Here is a 23,464-nt window from a genome sequence, read left to right on the forward strand (position 1 = left end):
CACACACTCCTGGAATGAATGATCTTGGAGGCATGAGCCCTGCCACACTAACTGGTATCCTATGGACCTGTCCTCTGTTCCCACCTGATCTTACGGCTGTCTTCCCACCTACAGTAGGACCTGCCCCGATGCTGGTCTTGTGGGCTGGGAGCCCTGGGCAGCAGCTGGGAGAGGGAGGGCTTGGAGAGCAGATGAGCCACTCACTCGGAGGCACTGGCAGCTGCCTTTGAATTCAGGAGAATCCTTTCTTCCCTAGGCAACCAGGGCCTTTATCATAGGCGTGAAGGAGGAAGAGGCAGGTTAAAAAAATAAAATGACACACAGGTTGCTTGTCACAAAGCAGAGGGAAGAGAATAGCTTCCCATTCTCCTCCAGGCTCTGGCCTCAGATGACAGCTCAGCACAAATGGAATCAAATCAGCCTTTAGCTCTTCTTCTGCACCCCAGCAGCCACAGATACAGCTTCCACTCCAGCTGTCAATCAGGCCGAAGCGCACGGTAAACGCCCATGATTAGCGCCTTCCTCAATTGGGTGCGTAAATGGAGAATCACAACTCACTCCTCAAAGTAGCTGGAGCCACAAACCCATTAATTTCTACGGAGCCAAATGTAAACAGAAAATGAATGTTCCTGTAGACTCTCCAAATTTTATTTCCCCTGCTAAAATGTTGGGAGGAGGAGGGATATCTTCCTCTCTTACAATGTCTTCCCATATTTGAAATGAGCTGTTTGACATCCAGCCAAATGATTCTCAAAGGGAGACAATGAAAGCCCTGCACCCCCATTTGTCAGTATTTAAGGCTTAATGAACTCTTGGCGCCGTCTTTCCTCCCAGAGCTTCTGTTTGCTATTACTGTTTAAGGTGATCTGTCCAACGCTCCGATGTGCCAAGAAGCTTCGCTCATAATCAGAGATACGTATTTATTTACTAGTTGGGTAACCGACAGAGAGGTTTTCTAGAGATTGCCACATTCACTAAGAACTACCACACCCAGCTGTTCTCTTTGTATTTAAATCCCAAGCATTCTCCAGTGAGAGGGGCACTGGGTCCAGCCTGCCCAGCCTGCTCCCGCCTCCATCTCAGAGATAATCTCCTTCAGCTGTGGATGAGTCTGGACCGAGAAGAAGATGCTCAGAGCTCTAAGCCTTTGGGCGCAAAAGATTCCCTACAAATGCACATTCAGAGTAAACAAAACCCATCAGGCCCCTGTAAGAGTCCTACGCCTGATTGCACGAAACACATCATGATGGAATCTGCAGTTAGCAAAGTAATTGGCGTTATTACAGCTGATGGGAAATTTCTGATGCTGCCCGAGCTCCCCTTTGAAATAATACTCAGCCATTTAATTTGTCCAGCTCTCATTTAGCTGATTGCTCTTTTCTGCTGGAGTTTATCAAGAATGAAACGCGCTGTCTCTCCAGATGCCTGCAGGCTGAGATTTCACAGACAGTTCTTTTTTCAGCACTCTTCCCACCTCTCTCAAGACCCCATGCCTTAGTCACCTTTCACAAGATGTCAATAATGCAATAGGTCGGAGGTGGGTGAGTCAAACTGATTTAATTCAAAGCTGTGTATTTCTAGTCCCAATTCCAGAGGTACCTCGATGCTCCTGCTATACCATTAAATAATGGTGAAAGACACGCAAAGCTCCAAAGATTTGCTTTCCTAAAAAAAGGCTCACAAAATTCATTAGCTCCAAAAATAAGACAAGTAATAGAAGCTATCTTTATCATAACCACAAGGCCAGAGGCATTAAAGAAATATCAGAATTTGGATACATGCATTTTTGTTTGGGGGATCTATTTTTACTTCTGATATGCATGCATCCCTAGAATGGGTTCTACAAATATTCATTGAGCATCTACTTTTTGTACACAGATTCTTTATGTTTTTACACAATGCTCATCTTATCCCCCCATTCTCCACTTTGGCATTTCTGTTCCTAACCAGATGAAGAGTAAGAAAGCCAAATTTAGCCAGCTGTGTTTTCTCACAGTACAAACAAGGCTTGCATCTGGGTACAGACCTCTCATTCCCATCAGCAAGCTACTTGCCCTGTCAGCATGTTGACGATGGACTGCTTACTGGAGACAAGAGTCCTGCAGCCAGGACGGCTCCCTTCTGCAGGTGCCACCTCCATCTGACAGCCCACGGACTCCAGAACCCATACGCTCCTTGAATCAGCTCTTATCTCATCTTTAATATAGAAACAACTGAATTTATGGATATGAAAGTCATCATATAAAATCCCCCCAAAGTCCCCAAGCCCTAACACAGTCTCCCTGAACAGCACCCATCCAAATGCACTTTGGTACAATTCCTCACTGATTTTTCTGGGCAATAAATCATTGTGCCTGTGATTTTTTTACAGGGTTGGAGCTGGAGTAGATGTCCAGAATTATGCCGAGGATCACTAGACCCAAGGGAGTTGGTTCAGATGAGGCAATGCTCTGGTGGTTGAAAAAGCTCTTGATGCATTTGTTTAAAGTCATTTTGAACAGAGGTCCCCAACCCTGGTACCGGTGGCCTGTTAGGAGCCAGGCCACAGAGCAGGAGGTGAGCAGCGGGCAAGTGAGCGAAGCTTTATCTGTATTTACTCCCCATGGCTCGCATTACCGCCTGAGCTCCGCCTCCTGTCAGATCAGCGGCTGCATTAGATTCTTATAGGAGCGTGAACCCTACTGTGAACTGTGCGTGTGAGGGATCTAGGTTGTGCACGCCCTATGAGAATCTAACTCCTGACTATCTGAGGTGGAGCTGAGGCAGTGATGCTAGCTGGCGCTGGGGAGTGGCTGCAAATACAGATTATCATTAGCAGAGAGGTTTGACTGCACAGAGACCATAATAAATCAACTGCTTGCAAACTCATATCAAAATCTTATCAGTGAGTGCCAAGTGAAAACAAGCTCAGGGATCCCACTGATTCTGCATTATGGTGAGTTGCATAATTATTTCATTATATTACAATGTAATAATAATAGAAATAAAGTGCACAATAAATGTAGTGCGCTTCAATCATCCCAAAACCATCCTGCCCTCTCCGGTCTGTGGAAAAATTGTCTTCCACGAAACCAGTCCCTGGTGCCAAAAAGGTTGGGGACAGCTGATTTCGAACACTTTCTAGCTAGTCCTCCTCCATGGGAAAGTGCCACAGGTGGTAAGGGAAAGAAGCAAACAACAAAGGCATTTCTTTCTGGGTGTTCTCATGTCCCCGCCAAACAGTTCCTATCTGTCCCTTATCCATCCCCTTCATCCTGTCTTCCTCCTTCCTCTTGTAGGGTCATTCTCACAGGGCCGGGCTGTCTACCATTGCTCACTTTGATTGGCAAGTGTCATAAACAAACTAGTGAAAACATCAGGCAAGATCTAGATTTTTTGTTTGTTTTTTATGTTTTCTTCTTCATTGGTAATCCCAAATTCTAATTATATTGTCTTGGGAAGCTGCAATTTGTGTTCTGAAGTCTGCTACAGTGGTCCAGGTTCAATTTCAGTATGTAACTTACAAGAATAATAAGAACTACAGCACATACTGAGTGTCTGCTGTATGGAGTGCTTAGCAGATACCAGATACTGTTTTGTGGGCCTATCTATTCAGTCCTCCTCAAAATCCCATGGAACAGGTATCCTTCTTTCACTAAAACAGTATCTGAGCCACATACACATTAAATACTAAATGGGGGCCACACAGCTAATACAGGGCAGACCTGTAATTTCAACTACTAAATGATAAAGTAATGGGAAATGTTCTCTGTGCTAGTTACTGGATACAGAAGGGTGAGAGAGATTCATGTTGTATTCCTAAATAAGCATCAATTTTTACTATTTATAGTAATAAAGATTACAACAACATCACGTAAAGTTTTTCTGTCTCATGAATCATTGGCTTGGGACACGTGTTGGCAACATGGTTCTGTCAGAGGCTGTGATACACATTTTTAAGAAGCGAGTGATGCAGAAGGAAGATCATGTGCAGAACTGGAGAAGGGGGAGGGGATGGTCTTTATCAGGGACATATCAGAATGCTGTGGTGGAGGCTGTCTGCAGACTTGATGCAGGCTCCAAACACAAGTAGACAGATGGCTGGAAGATGCCACTTGAGGTCTGCAAGCTGTTCCACTACGAGGGGCCCCTCTCTTGTGGGGGTGTCCTGATGCCTCTCAATCGACCCCTTTGGTCTGGTACAAGATGGTCAGAAAGGGGCTGGGTAGATAGGTAGGAGGCCAATGAAATGTGAAGCAGACAGTAGGGCTGGAAAGAACTTAAAAATAAAAAGTGAGTGTGCTTATTTGTTGGAGAGGTGGGCCTTTCTCCTCGTTAGGCAGGTTTAGAACTATCCTGCTAAAGGGATTTTGAAGAAAATACCTCCTTTCAAGTCCTAAAGGTGGTCTGTGAATTTGTATTTTCTGCATGTGAGTCATTCCTAGCCCTAAAAATGTATAGAAGTGATGCATCACATTAAAATTTAGACAGGGAAATCTGTAACTCAATCCGCTAATAAACACAGATACTTGAGATATATCACAAAACATCAATGACCCCAAGCCTCAAGTGAGCAGAATTACAGGATGATTTTTAAGAAGCTCAAATTGAAGCCACTTTACCAGAAGGACGGAAGAGAAAAACAAGAATAGAAAACTAGAAACATGAAGTCAGTGGAAGAAGTCAAAGTGTAATTAAACATTTTGTGTCTCAAGAGATCATAGAGATCATCTAACTCTACACCCTTGCTGCTAAGCATTTTGGTTTGTTTTTCTTTTTGTTTCAGGTGAAAACTGTCTTTGAAAGAGAAGAGAATGACATTCAAAGTTAATCATCACTGGTTGGCCTCACTCTGTTTATACTTCTATTCTGAAAAATTGAGTTTAAATCAGATTTTGAGGGTTAAATCATATTTGAATATGCTGGCAGGGATAACTTACATTGATTCCTTTGATAAAGGAGAAAAATCTTTCTGCATATGAGGAAGCCCTTCTTCTCCCAACACCCACCTGCCAACCAGAAATTTTCCTGCATGTGAATTTCTGCACATTAGGTCTGTTTTAATTTGGACTCACCTGCACGCGGCCCTCAGGTGGTCAGAACATCTTGGGAGAAACAAAATATTCATTAAAGTCTAAAGAGATTTAGAACTGACTAAGACTTCAGAATATTCCACTGAAATGCCAGACAGTCTGGAAACACCTGGAGAACTTCTCTCTTCAGGACTAAATGCCAATACTGGTTTAAAAAAAAAAAATCTGCTATAAACACTGTCAAGGCAGGCAGTGCAAAAAAGATATACCTGTAGTACGAAGAGGCTGATCTCATGTAAGAAAAGTAATAATGTCAGTTTGGGTTTTAGTGCAAAGTATATGTATGCATGTGAACAAATGTTTTTGTTTAAAGTACTCTACTATTCTCACAGATGTCCATGTTAGGTAAGCAAAATAAAGTAGGTTGCCTTAGGAATTATGGGGAAAGATCCATGTTTTATGTAGGTATCCCACAAGTAGCCAGAAAAACACCTTTATGGGTGGAGGCATTTTTTTGAGGGGGACCATTATTCACAATACAAACATAGTCACGTGAGCTCATAGAAGAAGGCAAAAAAAACAAGAATCGAGATCCTACCCTTTTGATAAAACCAGGAAACTGCATCTGCAATTTTTGGGGAATGACGACATGTTTTTCTTTTTCCCAGCCCATATTTCTGTATAGTTACTTTGGTAAAATACTACAAAGATAAATTAGTAGGAAAATGATCACATGCTCGGATATCATGGAAATATCAAGTTGCCATAAAAGTTTCTAAACACTCTGTTTTTAGATGCATCTCATTGTGGACCAGTAACACACACTTGACAGGACAGCACTAGTCTGCAGTCCATGCTCCGAATCGCACTGAATCAGAGAGCAAAGATGCACAGCAAGAGGCAGAGGGCAAGCCTGAATAAAGGCCTTGAGAAAAAGGTGTGAGTTTACTAAGCAGGACCCTAAGCAAGGAGGACGCATGGGATCAACCTCGCTCCTTAAGTCAGGGGATGCGGTGCACCAGCCAACCACACGCATTCTCTCTTGGGGCAGCGTTGGAAAGCTGGGCCTTTTTGTATGTGTCTTAAGAGTCCAGAATGTCTAGGTAGCAAGCAGAGGAGGTCATAAACCCAACACCATCACTAGCTAGGTTAAAATACTGGACAAATCTCAACTGTTGAGTGGAAATAGCAGGCGGTGGGCACAGGTGTAGGCTTTATAGAATCCCTGCTTAGCCATACATCCTCTTCCTGGATCCCGTTTTCTTCCTCAGTGAAAGGGGAAGAAGTAAGCTGTCTGATAGAAGGTTGCTGTGGGTTTAGTCACCAGGGGCAAGTGAAGCTCATGGCACATTCCCAACACAGGGTAGAAGCCATTGGAATGTGGGGTCTTTTATTTTCTCTCCTCTTCAAGACTACCTCTGTGCCTCAGTCTTTATCTAGAAAATGAGGAGGCTGATTTAGATTCTGGGGAGATTCTGAAAACACCTGGAGCTTCTGGACTCCACCCAGACTAATTCAGTGGGGTTGGGCCTGGGCTCCTGTAGTTTTCATAAGCTCCCTCGATAATCCCATCTGCAGTCAAGGTTGAGAACTGCTACTCTAGGTGTTCTGTCTTGTTCTTTCAATTCTCAAATGAAAGGAGTAAGTAAGCACTGATAGTGGGACTTCCTTATACACTGTTTTGCTTTAGGGTGGTTCTTCCCAAAATGGCAAAGTAGATACTATAGGGCAAGTTCAAAACAAGCCAACCTGTCTTCTCATTGTTGTGTGTCTTAGATGGGAGACTACACCACCTACCTCTGCCTCAACTGGGTTTCCTCTGTAGAAGGGACAACAACTATCACAACTCTCCATTTGGGAACTGGGGAAGCAAGGGGATGAGAACAACAGAAATGCTTTGCCAAGATGGAAGGATGCAAAATGCTCCACAACAATTCCCTCTCTTACTCTGAGATAGATGAATTGCTTTTCCTTGAACAGGCTGAGATCAAGAAAACTCAATATAATACACAAAAGTGAAGCTGAGGCTGCTTGCCCTGGTGTTATCAGTGGTCAGGTTGGGTTTGAATTATCTTAACAATGGTGATAAGCTCTAACTCAAGGTGTCATAGCATAAGAGGTAAAGAACACAGGTGTTGGAGCCAGACTGCCTGGGTTCAAATCCTAATTCTGCCACTTATGGGCTTTGTGACCTTAACGTCTCTGTGATTACTTTTTAAATGAAAATAATATTATTACTGATTTCACAGAGGTTTGTAAGGATTAAATGATGAATAAATGTAAAGTTCAAAGAACACTTTCCGGCATTCAGTTCACTTTTAGTAAGTCTTTGGCATATGTACACTCAATCAAAGGCCGTGTGGACATGTAGTAACACCAACTCCTGCTGAGTCCAACAGGGGCTGGGTGCTCTGGAAAATCCCGAGCTTCCTTTTCCATCTTTACGACTATTGACTCTGAGCCTGTAGGCAGTGGGTGTGCATAGGAGCAGAATCAGACATGGGGATTCTGTTCTGAAGGACACTACCAACCCTGCAAGAACAAGCAACCTGGGAACTCAGGGATTTCATGCCTGCATTAAAAATTTCTGGGTTAGGATTCGTGGAGCCCAGGATATTTTGCAGATGGTTTAATCCCCTGATGGTCTATGAGTAGAACTGATTGTGGGGCCTGAGGAAAATGGAGTAAGGGTTCTTTCAGGGGTGACAAAGTCCCCCTCCTTTGAACACTGGGCGATAATCACACTTAATCCTGGAATGAACACAGTACCTTCTCAACCTGTACTTCCTTTATGTTTATGGTCCCCTTATTTCTCCAACCAGCCTAGCAGCTACCAGGTCCACTGATTCTGCCCCTGTACTTTATCTGGCATTCATCCCCTCAGGAACATGTCCACATTGACCCCAGCCCAGTTTCATTCCCTACTATGTCTCACATGGACCAATGGCATAGGCTTATTACTGGATCCCCTCTTCTTTTCATCACACCTACTAACTATGGTATAACCTTCTTGCATCACAGTTGCGACTCTTCCCCAGCCTCAAACCTTCAATGGCTACACTGTCCTCAGATGGATGTCACAATCTAAAATCTGGGTCCTTATTCAAACATATCAACTGTAAAATGCCATGTTAAGATAATCAGAGAAATCTGAACATGGACTGGGCATTAGAAAATATTATGGAATAATTGTTATTTTTATAGGTGTGATAATGGCATTGTGATTGTATTTTTTAAGCCCTTATTTGTTAGAAAAGCTTACTGAATTACTTATGAGTGAAATAACATGATGACTGGGATTTTTAAAAATAGTCTCCCCAACTTTAAAATTAAAAAAATATATATGTATCTGGGAGTATAGATGAAGTAAGATTGGCAAATGATAACGATTACTGAAGCTGGCCCAGTGGTATGCGGGGAACCGATCACACCAACTCAGGAAAGCTGGCTGTCAAAGACTTTGCAAACAGGTTGTTAAACCATTGGCAGCTTAAAGTTGTTCACCATGGGGATATTTACACCACAGAAATCAGCAAATGCTCCAAATCAAGGCTTTTGTAACAATATATTAAAGTTGAATAATAGATAATAGAAGTTGAATAATATATGGAGGTTTATTAAACTATCATGTCTACTTTTGTATAAGTTTGAAAACTTCAATAATAGTTCATTTAAAAAAAAAGCTCAACTATTTTTCTGGACTTTGGAGACCTCCTGCAATTTGGTCCCAAGCTAATTTGCAGCTATATCTTCACCATACTCCCTCTGAACCAGAGTAATTAAAGAATTCCAAGTCTCCAGACCATACCCAAGCATCTCCACCCTTGGTTTGGTCTTCATCCAGGCTTCCCCTGCCCTGGAGTAAGTTCACCGCCTCACTTCCTTCTCAGCTATCCTGGCACACGTACAATGAATGACATCTCTCCCTATAAGACTTCCCTTCTTGCTCTATACAGATATAATTTCTCCTTCTTCTCAATTCTTATATAATTTAACCTGTACTTTTCTATCAAAAGAAAAAGTTGAATTCACTGTGTATGGCAGGCATCATGCTAGGTTGCTTTCACAATATTGTCTCACAACAATTTGAGCCTCACAACAATCTGTGGGACAAGCTGCACAGCTTTTTTGCTTGATAAGGAAAATGAGGATTAAAGCCACTAGGTAACTTCCCCAGGTTCACAAAGCTAATAGTAGTGGCAGAACATTCCAGAATTGTCAAAATTCTGGGGAAGAGTCTGTGCAGCAGGGAGCCCCACATAAAGGTCTCCATGGGTACCTTTGAATGAAATGGCAGCTCAGTGACTGAAAGCCCTGTTTTCTCCGCACTGAAAAATGTTTTTCTGTGTTCTGAGGTACTCTTCTTACCCTTCACTGCAAATGTCCCCTTGGCCATAATAGCAATGGACATTTTAGAAATTCCTTTAAAATGGCGACCCTTTATAGAACAGCTATTACACTTGCCTCCCAAAATCCTGTCATGAGGCATACTTGAAGTAAAACTCAATTTTTCCTGAAAGAAGTATCCTCTCTCCTCTGAGAGAGTGAGGCATTTATGAAGCTGGTGAGGACCAAGTCCTTTTGTGGGTGCTCTCCTCTGTGGGGGATGGGTCTTCTCAGGGTTGCTTTCCTAGCACTGCAGCTGGACAGGTGAAACTTGCATCTGAGATTGGGCCCCACACTACAGTTATTTCTTCCCAGCATCCCCAACCTGGGTCCTTGTAAGCAGATGCTTAAATGCCCATGGGCACACATGGACACTTTACTACAAAATTTAAGCAACCTTCACATGCCTGTAGGAACTGAGAGATAAAGAAGAACTAAATGCCAAGAAGCCGTGGATGCTATTTGTATCTTAGATGAGAGCAGAGAATCTAGCACTTGCCTTGGATTCCTCCTGGAGAGCTCAGCCTGCAAAAGGAATGGAATGTCTAGCAAGAGGGGCGTGGTAAATAAATGATGGTACTAGCAAGCAGACAAAAATAGCCAGTTGCTAGAAGATTTTCCAGTGACATGAAAAGCATGCAAACAAACAAAATAGAAGGTTAAAAAAAGCATATAAAATATGATTGTCAATTTTTTAAAAAAATCCCATAGATGTGTATGTCTATGTACAGTAACTATTGTAAGACCATACCCCAAAATGTCATTATAAATATTTCTGGGGTGCACAGATATTTTTCTTATTTTTTTATATTTTCCAAATTTCTTCTTTTTAGTTAATTTTTATAGTTAACATCCATCACCACACAGAATTACAAATTTTTTTCTTGTGATGAGAACTTTCAAGACCTACTCCTTTAATAACTTTCAAATATACAGTATAGTACTATTAACTATAGTCACCACGCTGTACATTACACCCCCAGGACTTATTTATTTTATAACTAGAAGTTTGTACATTTTGACCACCTTCACACATTCCAAAATCTCTAGTGAACACTTATAGCTCTTAAACTGAGGGGAAAAAAAAAAGAGTAAAAATAAAATGAAGAAGAAATCATACGATTGTGGGGCTTCTACTAAGGGAATGAGATGCCTCTTTTTATTCCTTTTGGGGATGGAGAGAGATGGTCTGGCAAAGGGAGATGAGGGTCCTCATTTCTAATCATCCGAAGGCAAGAAAAGAGGGGACTCAAGTGCGTTCATTCCTTTAAAGGCAGGAAGAACAAGGTGTTGGAAAATGAATGATGTGTTTGGGGGGAACCAAATGGAAGAGAAGAGTGTGGGTGACTTAGGTGTGAATTTCAGGAGCATTTCCATTTGTGCTTTTTAAACCTGCTGAGACTAGTAGCCTCCGGTCAGACAGTTCTCCCCGTGTGGCTCAGAGGCCAAGCTCGCTGGCCTGGGAGAACTCCCACCGCTAATGTACGGGCCGTAGAATCTCAGCATTGGGCTCTACCTTCAAAGTAATGTGTTTATTTCCAGGAATGAGCATGGTGTCTTTACAAACCAATAATCACAGGGAGAAAGGCTGATAGTCACCTCCTTACCCTCCTCTTCTCTATCTGGATGCAGAAAGGAGAAGAGAGACAAGGAGAGGCCAGCCTCATACAATCACCCCTCTCCACACTTTCTAAGTGGAGGGGCAGCAAAGATTAGGGAGGAAATCATGACTATTTTCCTTAAGAGGCTGCAGCAGGATGGGCTTCAAGGGAAAAAAAAAAAAAAAGACAAAAACTTTTCTATGCAAGTGGTGAATGTGGACTGTGTGAAAGCTGACAGGCCCACTGACAGTGAGCCCAGGGAGGGGCCCTCAGCAAGTTCCCTCCTGAAAGTCAGTGACAGTGCCTGGAAGGAAACACGACCATGAATGATTGTGGACATCAGGATGCCTGGGGCTCAGTTTCACCTGAAACCCAAAGAGAGAAGGGAAAATGACAACAGAAGCCAACGATGTGGTGCAGTGGGGCCAGAAGGAGGCAGCCCCAAGCTTGTGGGCAGTGCTCTGTTTCTCTTTGGAAAAGCACCCGAGAGGGTGGTGTTGACTAGGTGTTGACACATCAGGGCCTTTTTGATTCAGGAACAACACTGCAGAACTGACTTTTTGATCTGGGTACTACACTCTAGCCACAAGGTTCCAGGGCTTCCTGGCCTCGGTAACACACATCCTGAGGAGTGAAAAATATGCATTTATATTCCAGCCTTGGGGGGATGACACACAAATGGAATAATGTGGAAAGGTCAGACGGAAGCAGGGGAGTGAGCCATCTGTACCAACCACCTGCGGGGTTATCTGTGGGGAGGGCAGGGAAGCTGCCTTTCTAGGATCATGGCCTCAAATGTTGTGGACAGACCCCCAATATACCTAACTTAATAGTTCATTTTAAATCTAATATCTTTAGAAATGTGGCTCAACAAACATGGAGAGAATATGATCAAGTCAGAAACAATGTCAAAACCACACACACACATACACACACACACACACACACACACACACACACCTTCCATAAAATCAGTCTCCACTATGTAACCTTTTCAAGCCACAAAACAACATCACACAGAGCCTTTTTTCCCTTTATTTTTATAAATTTCCAGATAAAAATAAATATTTAGCTGAGATAAATATTTATCCCACTGCTTTGTGAGAGTATGTGTGGAGGTAGGTGGGATATGGGTAAATGCTGATTTTCTTTTGTTTTTGTTTTATATTCCCTGAGATCACCTGAAAGTTTGTGTGAATTATACGAATAAGTACTTGAATAAATCGTCATTTTTCAGTATTGTCAAAAGGTTTCCTTACTATCTATTTTTAAAACCCCATTGCATCCTGACAGAAAGATCAACAAGCTGTGATCAAAAGACCCCAAACTGTACATGGATTTATCTTTAACTCTCACCAACGGGGCCCTTTATTTTGTTCATTCTCTCCCTCAAGCCTCTTGCTCCACTCTCATTCTGGTTCTTAGCTCTCTGAGTGGTCTGGGGCCTCTTCTCCCCAGGACTTGGGATCTCAGCACCACACATGGGAGAAGTGTAGTGAGAGTACAGTGAGTTCTTGGATGTAAAACATATTTAAAGAAGAAAATATCCCCAAGTATATGGAATTATTGTTATTAGAAATTACCTGCTCTGCCCTTGGGAGTCTCTGCAGAGGTGCAGCAGGTGGGGCCTTGGGCAGCACTGAGTTGGGGAGTGACAGGAAGTTTCCTATTGAAAGGGGGACAGAGGAAGGGATGGAGCATCTCAGCTCTTGCTCTTGGATTTACCTATCTTTGCATACACACTCTATCTATACTAGGATCCATGGGGAACACAAGGACTTTGTGTGTCTGTCGTGCATTTGTGGTGTGTGTTTGTTGGTGGTTATGCATTTGTGTGGTGACAGTAAGCTCCCTTCCAAAGACAGGGAAGGTGATTTTCCATCTTCACCACTGCCAGGGAGGTCCCCAGAGAGCCCTTTCTTGTGCCTCTTGTGGTTTGCTCATAGTGACCTCCAAAAAAGCATTCTGGCCAGAGATAATAATGGCTTGTTTCCTAACCAAGATCAGCAAAACTCAACCATCTGCCTCTGCAGAAGTCTGAGATTAACCTGGCTGCCAGACCATGGCTACAAGGCATTTGCTCACAAAGATTCCACAAATGTGAGTATCCTGTCCCAACGAGGAGAAATGCAGGAGAGAACCTCACCCTCTACCTCCTTGGTTTAACGCTTTCCTGAGCTGAATCACCCACCACCACGCTTTCCAAGCAGCTTGGTCTACATTCTTGCGTACCATAAAATATTAAAGACGCAGAAACAGGTTGTTTTGCTCATGATGAGATGGGAGGAGCCAGAGGGAGAGGACAAACTACCAAGTCATTGTCAAGGTTGGTTCCTTAAGTCAGAGAAGCTGGAAATCCAAGGTGGGGGGTTTGTGCCCTGGTGCCAACTTTGTTTGCTCACAATTCATAAAAGGATCAGTGGAACTTACCTGTGGCTGAAATCCTTTGAGGTCGCTGGCTGCAAGGTCGCTGGCTGGGAGGAGCTGGAAAAGAACAAAGGAGTCTTCCTTAGTGATACTTCTCACAGTTTGCGTACAGTGTCCCCAGAACAACTGATCGGCAATGGACTCACCAGAGCCCAGATCTGGAGCTAAAGCAGCAGAATCACAAAAGGCAAATGCGGTGCTTCTGGGATAGGAGCCTGGACTGAATGGCCTTCTCACCTTGTGTCTACTCAATCTGACTATCTCTGCTGCCCTCTCCTACCTTCTTTCTAGGTGCCACTAATTCTTCAGAGCCTTAAGTTAGGGATCATGAACTATGGATGGACTCCATCAAGTCCACAGACTCCCTGAGATTGTAAGTACAAATTACGTGTGAGTCCATACACTTCCTTAGGGAGAAGGTCCCTGACTTCTTTCCTATTATCAAATTATTCTGTGATATGACAAGTAAAAGAGACAGTTAAAGGCCCATCTCCTCTGGGAGGGCTGTTGCTTCTTCTTCTTCCTCTTCTTTTTTAAAACTCAGACCAGTGAAAATGACCCTTTCCTCTCTGCAGCTGCACATGACTCAGTTTCCCTTTATCGTACATTGCCTTTGATTTTATATGTTATTGAGGTATTCATAGCTTATGCCTCCAACTATTACGCACAATGTTAGATGAGGAGAGTCAGGTTATGTATTTTCTGTATCTCTGTGTTTAATCAATATTAAAGGGTAAAGTTAAGGTTTTAATATTTTTGCACGCTCTCCAGAAAGCACTCAATGGAATCATAAATTAACAGAATAATCACGTTCTTTATTGTTGCTCAAAAATGCTGGGAAAATGGGCTAAAGAGAAAAAAAGGCAGATGCTTATTTTGATTCAAGGTGTGTGACTGCTAGCTTTGTTAGGCCTGGAGAGTGTCTGGGAAAACTAGGAAAGATTTCATATTTGCTGTAACAATATTTTGTTTGGTTCAAGAAAGAGAGGAAGTCATGCTGGGCTGTAGTGCCTCCAGCCCTCAGAAAAGCTCACCTGGGCTCCCTAGCTTCTCTCAATGACTTTGCCAAAAATGACGCACAAGGTGTGTAAACTCTGGGATGGAGCAGGAAGGAGGTAGAGAATGTACCTCTCTCCCCACACCCAGGCCTGCAGGCAGGATTCCCCAAGTGGCATTTGCCTGGAAAGGTGGCACCATCCTGAGAGAGAGCCAGCTCAGCCCCTGACTGCACACACAGCCAAGCAACAAGCCGTGAGGGTACCTGACGAGACACGGGGCTGAACATAATTATACAGCATCTCTGCCTTCAAGGAACACACAATTTGGTCCAAGGGTAAGACATGCATGTGTCAGTGTGAGCAAAGTGTAGAAGGGTGTTAGTGTCAAACTGTGAACAACGTAAGGCAAGGAAGGTCAGGGTAGGGTTGCTGAAATAAGCTGGAGTTTGAACTGAGCCTTGAAAATGGACAGGCGGCAAGGCAGGGAGCCGCTTCAAGTCGGCAGTGGGGAGAAGACGTGGAAAAGGGGTTTACCAACCCCAGCACAGCTCCCTTTGCGTCTGTTCTCTGCCAGCTGTGGCATGCATTAAGGAAGAAGGGAGGGAATCATGATACATCGAGGATCGCCTGGGTGCCCAGCACAGTGGTTGCTGCTTTATAGAATTTTTATTTTCTAATCTTCATAAATCCCTCATGAAATACAAAGTATCTCCACTTTATGGATGGGAAAATTGAGACTTACGGAGGTTAAAAAACCTTTTTTAGGTCACACAGGTAGAACACATATTTGGGATTTAAATCCAACAGTATATTATCCCAAAGCTTATCCTCTTTCTTCTTTAACATGATGCCTCTGGTGGAGGCACACTGGAGATAATTTGTTGAGGAGACATGACATAGGAAAAAAGATGAGGGCCAGACTGTTAGTCAAATGAGCCACAGGCAGGAACATAAAATGTGTGTCCCTATGAATGATGCTTAACTAACCCTTCCTTTCAGACACTATTTTATTTAATTGGTAACAACAATCTACTTTTCAGGACTTGTCAATATGGCTTAGGGCCTCTGATTCAAGCACAGGTTGGGATGGAGCTGGGGAGGAGGGACAGACAGGCTAGGGTGATGTATGGGCACGGGAGTGACCTCTGCAAGAACAGGGCCGCAGACATGTGTTAGCGTATAGGACTCAGGTCTCAAACTCTCCAGGCCTTGGAAGTCGAGCTGGCAGGGACTCTTCTACTGTGTTTTCACGAGGTTCACCAGGCAGACAGAAGAAGTAAGCCCCAAATATCTAGTTCTTCCCAGTTCTGAGATGCTGCAACAGAAAATAAACCACAAGGGTGTTCATGGCATCTTAGCATATGTACTATTCCCTCATGTTAGTGGTTTGGGATTGAGAAATGACCATATCCACTTTGAATGGAAATAAAGATACAGAATTTTTGGTTATTATTCCTTAGGTCCCCTGCTCAGCAAAGTTAGGATCTAGCCCATCCTCCCTGGAAAACTTACATCTTACATCCTCTTTCCCTTCTCTTAAGCAGAAGAAAGATGCGTGCAATTTAGTTCTTTTTTTTTTTTTTTGGCGGTGGGGGGCTCGTGCCTTGTGGCATGCGGGATCTTAGTTCCCCAACCAGGAATCGAACCCGTGCCCCCTGCAGTGGAAGCACGAAGTCCTAACCACTGGACACCAGGGAATTCCCGCAATTTAGGTCTTAATTATTTAAACTTCTCTTTTGTATATATTTTGTATTTTCCTTTTTTTCGCCTAACAAGCCCATGCCCAACAAGACCATGGTTTATATAAATCTTACATAACTTCTGCATTTCTCAAAGTGTTAAGAAGAGTCTGGACAAACAATTAGTCATTAAGTACCTGTTGGTCAAATGACTTACAAGAAAAGTGGGGAATATTGTCAAACTAGAGGTGAGGGCTAGAATGACTAAGTTACTGGGAAGTGTGAGAGACAGCTTATGACATGCTTCAAGCTGACAAGAGGAAATGACATCTAGAATGCTCAGCACCTAGAGCATTTCCTGCATGAAACAGCATTCAAATATCTGAATGAATTAATCAGTAGGGGAGGCTGAGGCATGGCAGAGAAGAGAGGAGAATGTGCTTCCACAGATCACTGCCCTAAAAAGCACTGATCCAGACCCTGTCCAAACTGTCCCCACCCCCCCACCCCACCCCCCGACCAGACCCCTTCCTTATTCTGTCCCACAGAAAAAGAGTTCACTGCTCAGACCATCCTAGCCGTGTGGGGAGGGATCCAGGACAGGGAGGCGAAGAGGGAGGAAATGCATTCCACCGTGGCTCTGGGGACTGCAGTCAGGTTGCAGTTAATGAAAAGGATCCTGCCTTTTCCCAGGATGGCTAAATGTCTGCACTGCTCCCAGAAAAAGGGTTGGGTGGGTGTGGGGGAGAAAGGCAGACAGAATTACATTTAAAAGGCAAAGGAAGGAGAAAATTCTTTCATCTCTCTGGTGGAGCTGGGCAGCATCCTTGGGCCCTGTCTCAAACCATTCTCATTCCTGACACGTCTCCCTGCTCTCTGGAACAGTCCACATTCAGAATATTATGATGATGACCCTGCTTTCCATTTTTGAGGAGCTGCAGTTTCTCTCTTGGTGCAAGTTCAATTTTTTTTCTTGGTCTCTCCAAGCCCAAAGGGCAGGCTGGGGAGCAGGGGGACTGGGGGAAGATGAAGGAAACTGTGGGACCCTCAGGTGAGAGAAATACCTTCAGCTTCACAAGCAGAGGCATTCTGCTGGCATTCCTCTCACACCCAGCTTCCTGAACAGGATTCTCCCTTTGCTTCCCACACCACCATAAGTCACCCCCAGCACAGCCGCAGCCAGCATCACCCTGGGACCTCCGTGGGCCTCAGACTGCCCCTCAAATAGCTTCTTTTATACCTGCTAAATTCTACAGCTTCCAGAGCTTCCTTCAAAAGAGGGGAGGAAGCTGCTCCACTTTTCTCTGTGTCCTCCAGCCCCAGGAGTATCACTTCCCTTCTTCTGGCCCCTCATCAAAAGGACACACTGCATCCGGTAAGGGAGTCCCTGACACAAAATGGGGAGTGTGGGGGGACTCAGGCTGGACATCTGGCTGAAAGGATCCCAGCCTTGTAGACCTGCAGCTGGACACACTGAAGCCCGGTTGTGCTAGGGATCCTCTAGGTTATTTGCTCTTCTCAAATATTCCCTCCCCGTGGGCCAGAAAAGTAGATGACAACATGTGAGCTAGATGGATGGGTGGATGGGTGGATGCGGCGGTAGGCAGGTACACAGATAAAGACAACAGAGCAAAGACGGCTTCGGGGAAAACAAATGTCCCTGTTTTAAATTTCCCTTAAAGACACCATCCTTTCATTAAATGCATTTTTTACCTCACCTGTCCTCTTTTCAATCTGTGCTCCTTTCCCTTTTCTATTTTGTAGGAAATGGATTTTTTCCCCCTCTTTATTTTGTGAAGTGTCACTTGCTTCTTACTTTGGCTACAGGATGGAACATGAACCACATCCCACTCCAATCCCTCAAATGACAAAATAGTTGGGGACAGCCTGTGTGGAAGGCAGCCTCCCAGCAAGGGAGATAAACACCCAATTACGTGTGTGATTGGGGTTGTTAGAAACCAACTAGAAACTGAGGTCCAGAAAGAGTAAGTGGCTTACCCAGTGAAAAAGCAGAAACAACAAATCCAACCATATGTAGGCAACCCAAAGAAAGTTTTAGATGACCTAACACTTGGGGACTGGGAGATTCAAATCGGGAGGGGAGAGTGGCAGGGGTTAAGACAGAGAAAAGGGAAAAAAGTTAAGGAAGAAAGCTTGGTTTCTACCAAGCAACAGGCTCTGGAACCACCAACCATGAGTGAGCCTGCAACAGAGTTCCAGGCACACAGAAGGAAATGTGGAAATTGAATTAAGGGAGGTAAAATGGAACCAACAGGTTGCTATTCCTCACAGGATGATAACTGGAACACTGCTGTACAAAAGTTAGACTCAGAGGGAGAAGACTCATGTCTTGGTCCCGGGTCTGCCTCCACTCACTATGGGATCTGTTTTGGGGTCACTTCACTTATTCAGGTCTTGTTTCACCACCTATAAAATGAATTCTGTGTTCCCTCTGGCCCCACAGTTCCAGTGCCCCAGTGTGTGTCTCTTACCTCAGGGATAAAAGAGATGGAACAGACTCTAGATTATCTAGTCTCCTGTCTCTTTTTTTTCCAGGAACTTTTCCCCACTAAACACTTCTAAGAGGTTGTCTACATTCTCTGGAGGAACTTCTAATCAGAAGGACAGATGGGAGGGCAATGAGATAGTCTTGTACTGTGTCTCTATTATTGGTGTGCAAATAGGAACTTAGAGAGTGGTCACTCAGGCTGCTACACGGGGTCACCATCCCAGTGAGGTTGCAGTCACATCCACATCCAAGCTAAAGGTAAACAACCGTACAATTTGGAAAGCATTAGTTCTAACTGCCAAAGCATTTAGGGTGGGTGATGCAGGGGCCAGGCAGCCAGCTTCCTCCCAGCCTAAGAAGTAAGTTACACACTTGAAGTGGCCATCCTAGCTGGGCTGAGTGTCCTTTTACTAAATCCCCTCACTCTCATGAAATTTTAAAGGTTAAACCTGAAACCACTGATACCTCCAGTCTTACTTTCAGGTTCTGTTCCAAAGAGCAACAAGGATGGCTAATAATAACTGAATATAACTCCAAGCAAGCCTGGTCTTGACTGCTTATATTTTTCTTGTATTCTCTTTTAAATAATGGCGTTCTAATATTTATAGGTGAGATTTGTAACAAATTCCCCTAGACATGTAGCCAAAAGAGCTTATACATTTTTTTTTAAAGATTCCATGTGTGATCTTGCAAGATCACACATATAACCTATGTTCTTATTTGGTGGTTGTCCAAGACACAGCTATTTCAACTTCTGGGTGGGAATGTATTTAATCTTTCTTGCAGATTAGAGCTATAAGTATCGAGCTTAATGAAAGAAGAGGCCTCTGAGTGCCCTAATCTAGAACTCACTGAGACAAGAAGTCTTGTTTTATGTTATTTGAAGCTGGTGAACCTACAGAAGTTCACCCTGCACTTTTTGAACTTCCCAGTAAAATTCTTTGTAAATGTCTTGTTCTGCAGACCAAGGAAATTGGATTTCAAGGATGGAGGGCATCTTGTGTGGTGTTGGGTGGGAGGTTTACAGAGGTAAACCTGGTATAAACTGGTGACATGAATGTTCATATCCTCATTTATTATGCATTTTGGTAAGAAGTAGCTCAAGCGGGTTAAGTCGTTTCTGAGGTTACACCATTTGCAGGTGGTAGGGAGGCACAGGAGCCTGGTTTGGAGGATGCGTGTTCCCTTTCACTACATCCTAATACTCCATGAGCCCCACTATTTTTTGAATGTGTATTAACAGAGGTTCTATCAGGTCCTATATGATGCCTCTGATGTTTCAAAATGAACCATGCATAGGAAACTTACAGAAGAGTGGTTTTCAAACTGTGCTCTAAGGAGCCCATCCCACTTTAGCCAGAACAGCACACCTCTTATTGGCATTTTATATTGGACTTCCATTTAAGATCTATTTGATTTAAAACTTTATAAAAAATAAAATTGGAATGCACTTATCTTAAAAGAGAAGGCCCCTACATAGGTGAAGAAGCCACTCCCAGTGCTAACAGAATATACCTGGGGGAAGAGAATTAACCAGCTCATCTCTTTAAAGATGCTAAGACAGTCATCTCTTACTAGGATTGGAATGGATGCATGAGCAGACCTCATTTTTTAGAACACAGCCTTTAATACTTGCCATGAGTTATTCATCGGGAAAATGCTTTATCTTCTTTTCTTTCCATTTTCTGAAAGCAGTGATGGCTATTCTTTTCATCTGAAGTTCAGCAAACTATACACTTAAGAAAGCATAGCTAACTTACCAGGAAAGTAAGGAGCTAGAGATGTGTTGCTTCTCAGGAGCACAATCTGGGCTATAGGTTCTTTCCTTCGAACAAAATGCAAAATTCACGTTCCATTGGAAGCATCTGTGGGCTGTTCCCAAAGTCAGTAAAAGGCCAGTAAAGGAGGTTCCCACACTGAACGTACGCCAAGAAAAGCTGGATACTGGGGAGAATCCATCCATATCTCTGCCTTCACATCATGTACTGAATTTCTGCTTAGAAGTGACCAGATGATCTGCTCGCTTGGCTCGAAGACTAGTATTGAAGCTTTATAATGCATCCCCTTGGCAAATCCAAGGAAATTGATTTACACCCCTGGGCTCACTCAGCAGCAGAGAATGGAAAAGTCAGAAGGTGCTTGCTTCAGAGAGTATCTGAGCACTGGAGTCAAAAGCTTGGCTGCTCAGCTCAGTGTAGCCAACTTGGCTGAGAATCTGGGCCCCTCAGGCCAAATCTAGAGCAATTAATCACAATTACAGGTGAATATCTAAAAGGGATAAAGTCAAGCTGGACTCAGTGATAGCTGGCCTTATAGCTGAAGGTAGCCACAGCTTTTATAAGCCTCAGGTAAAGTGGAAGGATCTCCTCCTTTGAAAGCCTACCCTGAACTCTTGGCAATTATAATATAAAAAAAATAATTGATTTTTCAGGACGTACTTTTGCCTGTTATTGTACCAGGTAGATGCTTTAACTCTATTATTCCTCTTAATCTTCACATTATTAATGCAGGTTAGTATTATTTTCACCAGTTCACAGTTGAGCAAACTGAGGCTCAAATCGGTTAACTAATTTGTCCAGGGTTATAGGGGCAAAAAGTGGCAGAACTGGAATTTGAACATAGCTCCAAATCCTGACAAGTCCAGTCCTCTAAGGCATCCATGACCCCCTCAGGAATCCCTAAATGGAGTGGGGCTTTCTCCCTCCCTACCCTGTCAAGGAGTCATCCCTGGCACAGGGACATTGGAACCACTGACAGCCAGGCCCCAGATGACCCACCGAGCAGGTAGGATCCAGGTTTCCCACTTCCCATCAGCCCCATGCAGGCTCACAGTGTAGGCATCTAAGTAACATCTTGATCTTCTCCTCACATTTCTCTGAACTCAAGTTGACTTTTTTCAAAGAAGCTTCGTTCCTGAACCCTGGCTGACCAAGGACTCACTAGAGTCTGCACTGTAATGCTGTGCACTAATCATCACGTGGATATTCTCTCCCTAACCAAGTTTACCCCCTCTGCCTCCCTTCCTGCTTTCCTTCCTTCCTTCCTCCTTTTCTTTTTTCTTCTAGCTGATAACGGTGTGCCAAGTTCCAGGCACCATCACAGATGCTGGGAATCCCCGTAAACCACTAAATGCTTTCCAGGGATCAGCTCCTATTATTAATTCTTCTGGAGAACCTCATAAGGCAGTACTATGATTATACCCATTTTATAAATATGAAAGCAGAAACTTAGCTACATTAAGTAGCTTATTCAAAGTCACAAGAGAGTAATTGACAGATCCAGAGAACATGCTCAATTCCATCTGAAACCAAAGCCTATGTTCATTCTTAACTACTCCATACATGTGGCACTGCCAATAATCTAAATGCTGTCGTGGGTAACCTCATTCCACCTAGAAAAGACCTCTGCCTTTTAGAGACACACGCCAAGAGGTGGGCATTTATAAAAAAGGGCAACCAATGATGGGAAGAGGAGAGTTGCATCCCAAGGAAGAGTAATATCATTATGACCATATACGTGGGCACTTTTAATAATATAGAAAAAGCCATCTCTGTTACTACAGGCAAGAAATGTGCTTTTATGTCATCTTCAAATCCAGCATAGCATGAGAACTAAAAGGAGCACAAGTTGTTAAGGATAGTCTGGCACTTGACAGAATCAAGGAACTGGACAACAGGAGGTAAGATCTTTAGGGAAGACAGACAACCGTATTCAACAAAGATAGAGAAGTGAAACCCGAGTTCTTCCTCTCATTTTCAAGAAATAACCTTCACAAAACTAAAATTTAAAAGACGGTCTTTGTTTACCAAATACTTCTGCTTATGGTTTTCATTAGAAAGGTTATTACGTATTTTTAAAGAAGTAAATCAGGTTATTTGCTTATTTATTTTAATTAACCAAGTGGAACTTGTTTGTTTATATGCTTTGCTATTGGTTGAAATCTCTTTGAGCTTCTACTTGAAAACTGTTTGCACAATTAATGTGCAATCTCTTTCACAAATGGTCCTGCTCTTGCCTTGTAAGACTGTACAATGTTACAGCCACTGTACGTGCTGTGTACTTACTTGGTCCTGTCATTCCCGAGGAAGGAGCTCTTTGAGGATCGAGACATCTGGCTATTTCCAGAATGATTCTTCACCATTAAAGATACTCTACAGAGTCTGCCACATCTTTCTAAAGTTGCTCCCCAGTATATTAAGCTTTAGATTCCTAGCATAACAACTTTGAAGGAGGCATGGTTCTCTGAAATACAGATATCCTTGTACTTTGTTAAAAATCTGTCCCTCTTGTATTTTATACAGGACTTCTGGAAGCAGCTGGTTCACCAGTAACTCTTCTTTGCTGGGGTGTGTATGTACCTGTTTCTCATAGCCCTGCTGAGACTACAGTTTGCTAAAAATGGTTTTTTATGACTTTACTCTCAAGAACAAGATCATCTCAGAGTGGTATCTGGAAAACAGAGGTTTTCTTTTCATCAAAATCCATCGTATATGGATTATAGCTCCCCAGATCTCTTCTCCTAATAAGATATCCTTTAACTGGTTCTCCCTGAAATCATGTGTGTGCCTGACTCACAGTCCCCCCAGTTTTGGACAAACTGCCCAGAATTTCCGGCTGGCTCAGCAGGGGGAAGCCTCTCTATATGCTACCCACTGAGACTGAGCAAAATGAGTGTAACACACAGATGCTACATCAGCAGGACAGGAAGTAGCTGCTAACTTAGTCTGAGACCCCTTTAATAATCATATGCCCAAGCCCTTTATTTATAGCACAAAGGGTTCACCACGCAGACTAATGATGTTCACTTTTGCAGCTACGTTTGGCAATTCATTTGGTGACCTTGGGCAAGCCA

General features: G+C 43.4%; 1 protein-coding gene across 2 annotated transcripts in view; it reads right to left on the reverse strand.

Moving 5' to 3' along the window:
- The window catches only part of SETBP1 (SET binding protein 1), a gene marked incomplete at both ends in the record, with an annotated part of 351,875 nt that overhangs the window by 168,708 nt on the left and 159,703 nt on the right, over positions 1–23,464 (reverse strand). For both annotated transcript variants that reach the window (XM_082852708.1, XM_082852707.1), the window contains one exon: positions 13,430–13,483. In XM_082852708.1, the coding sequence (XP_082708834.1) occupies positions 13,430–13,483 (54 nt within the window). The remainder of the gene's footprint in view (positions 1–13,429; positions 13,484–23,464) is intronic.

The sequence above is a fragment of the Leucopleurus acutus genome, assembly GCF_964270905.1.
Source record: "Leucopleurus acutus genome assembly, chromosome: 13".
Taxonomy (NCBI): Eukaryota; Metazoa; Chordata; class Mammalia; order Artiodactyla; family Delphinidae; genus Leucopleurus; species Leucopleurus acutus.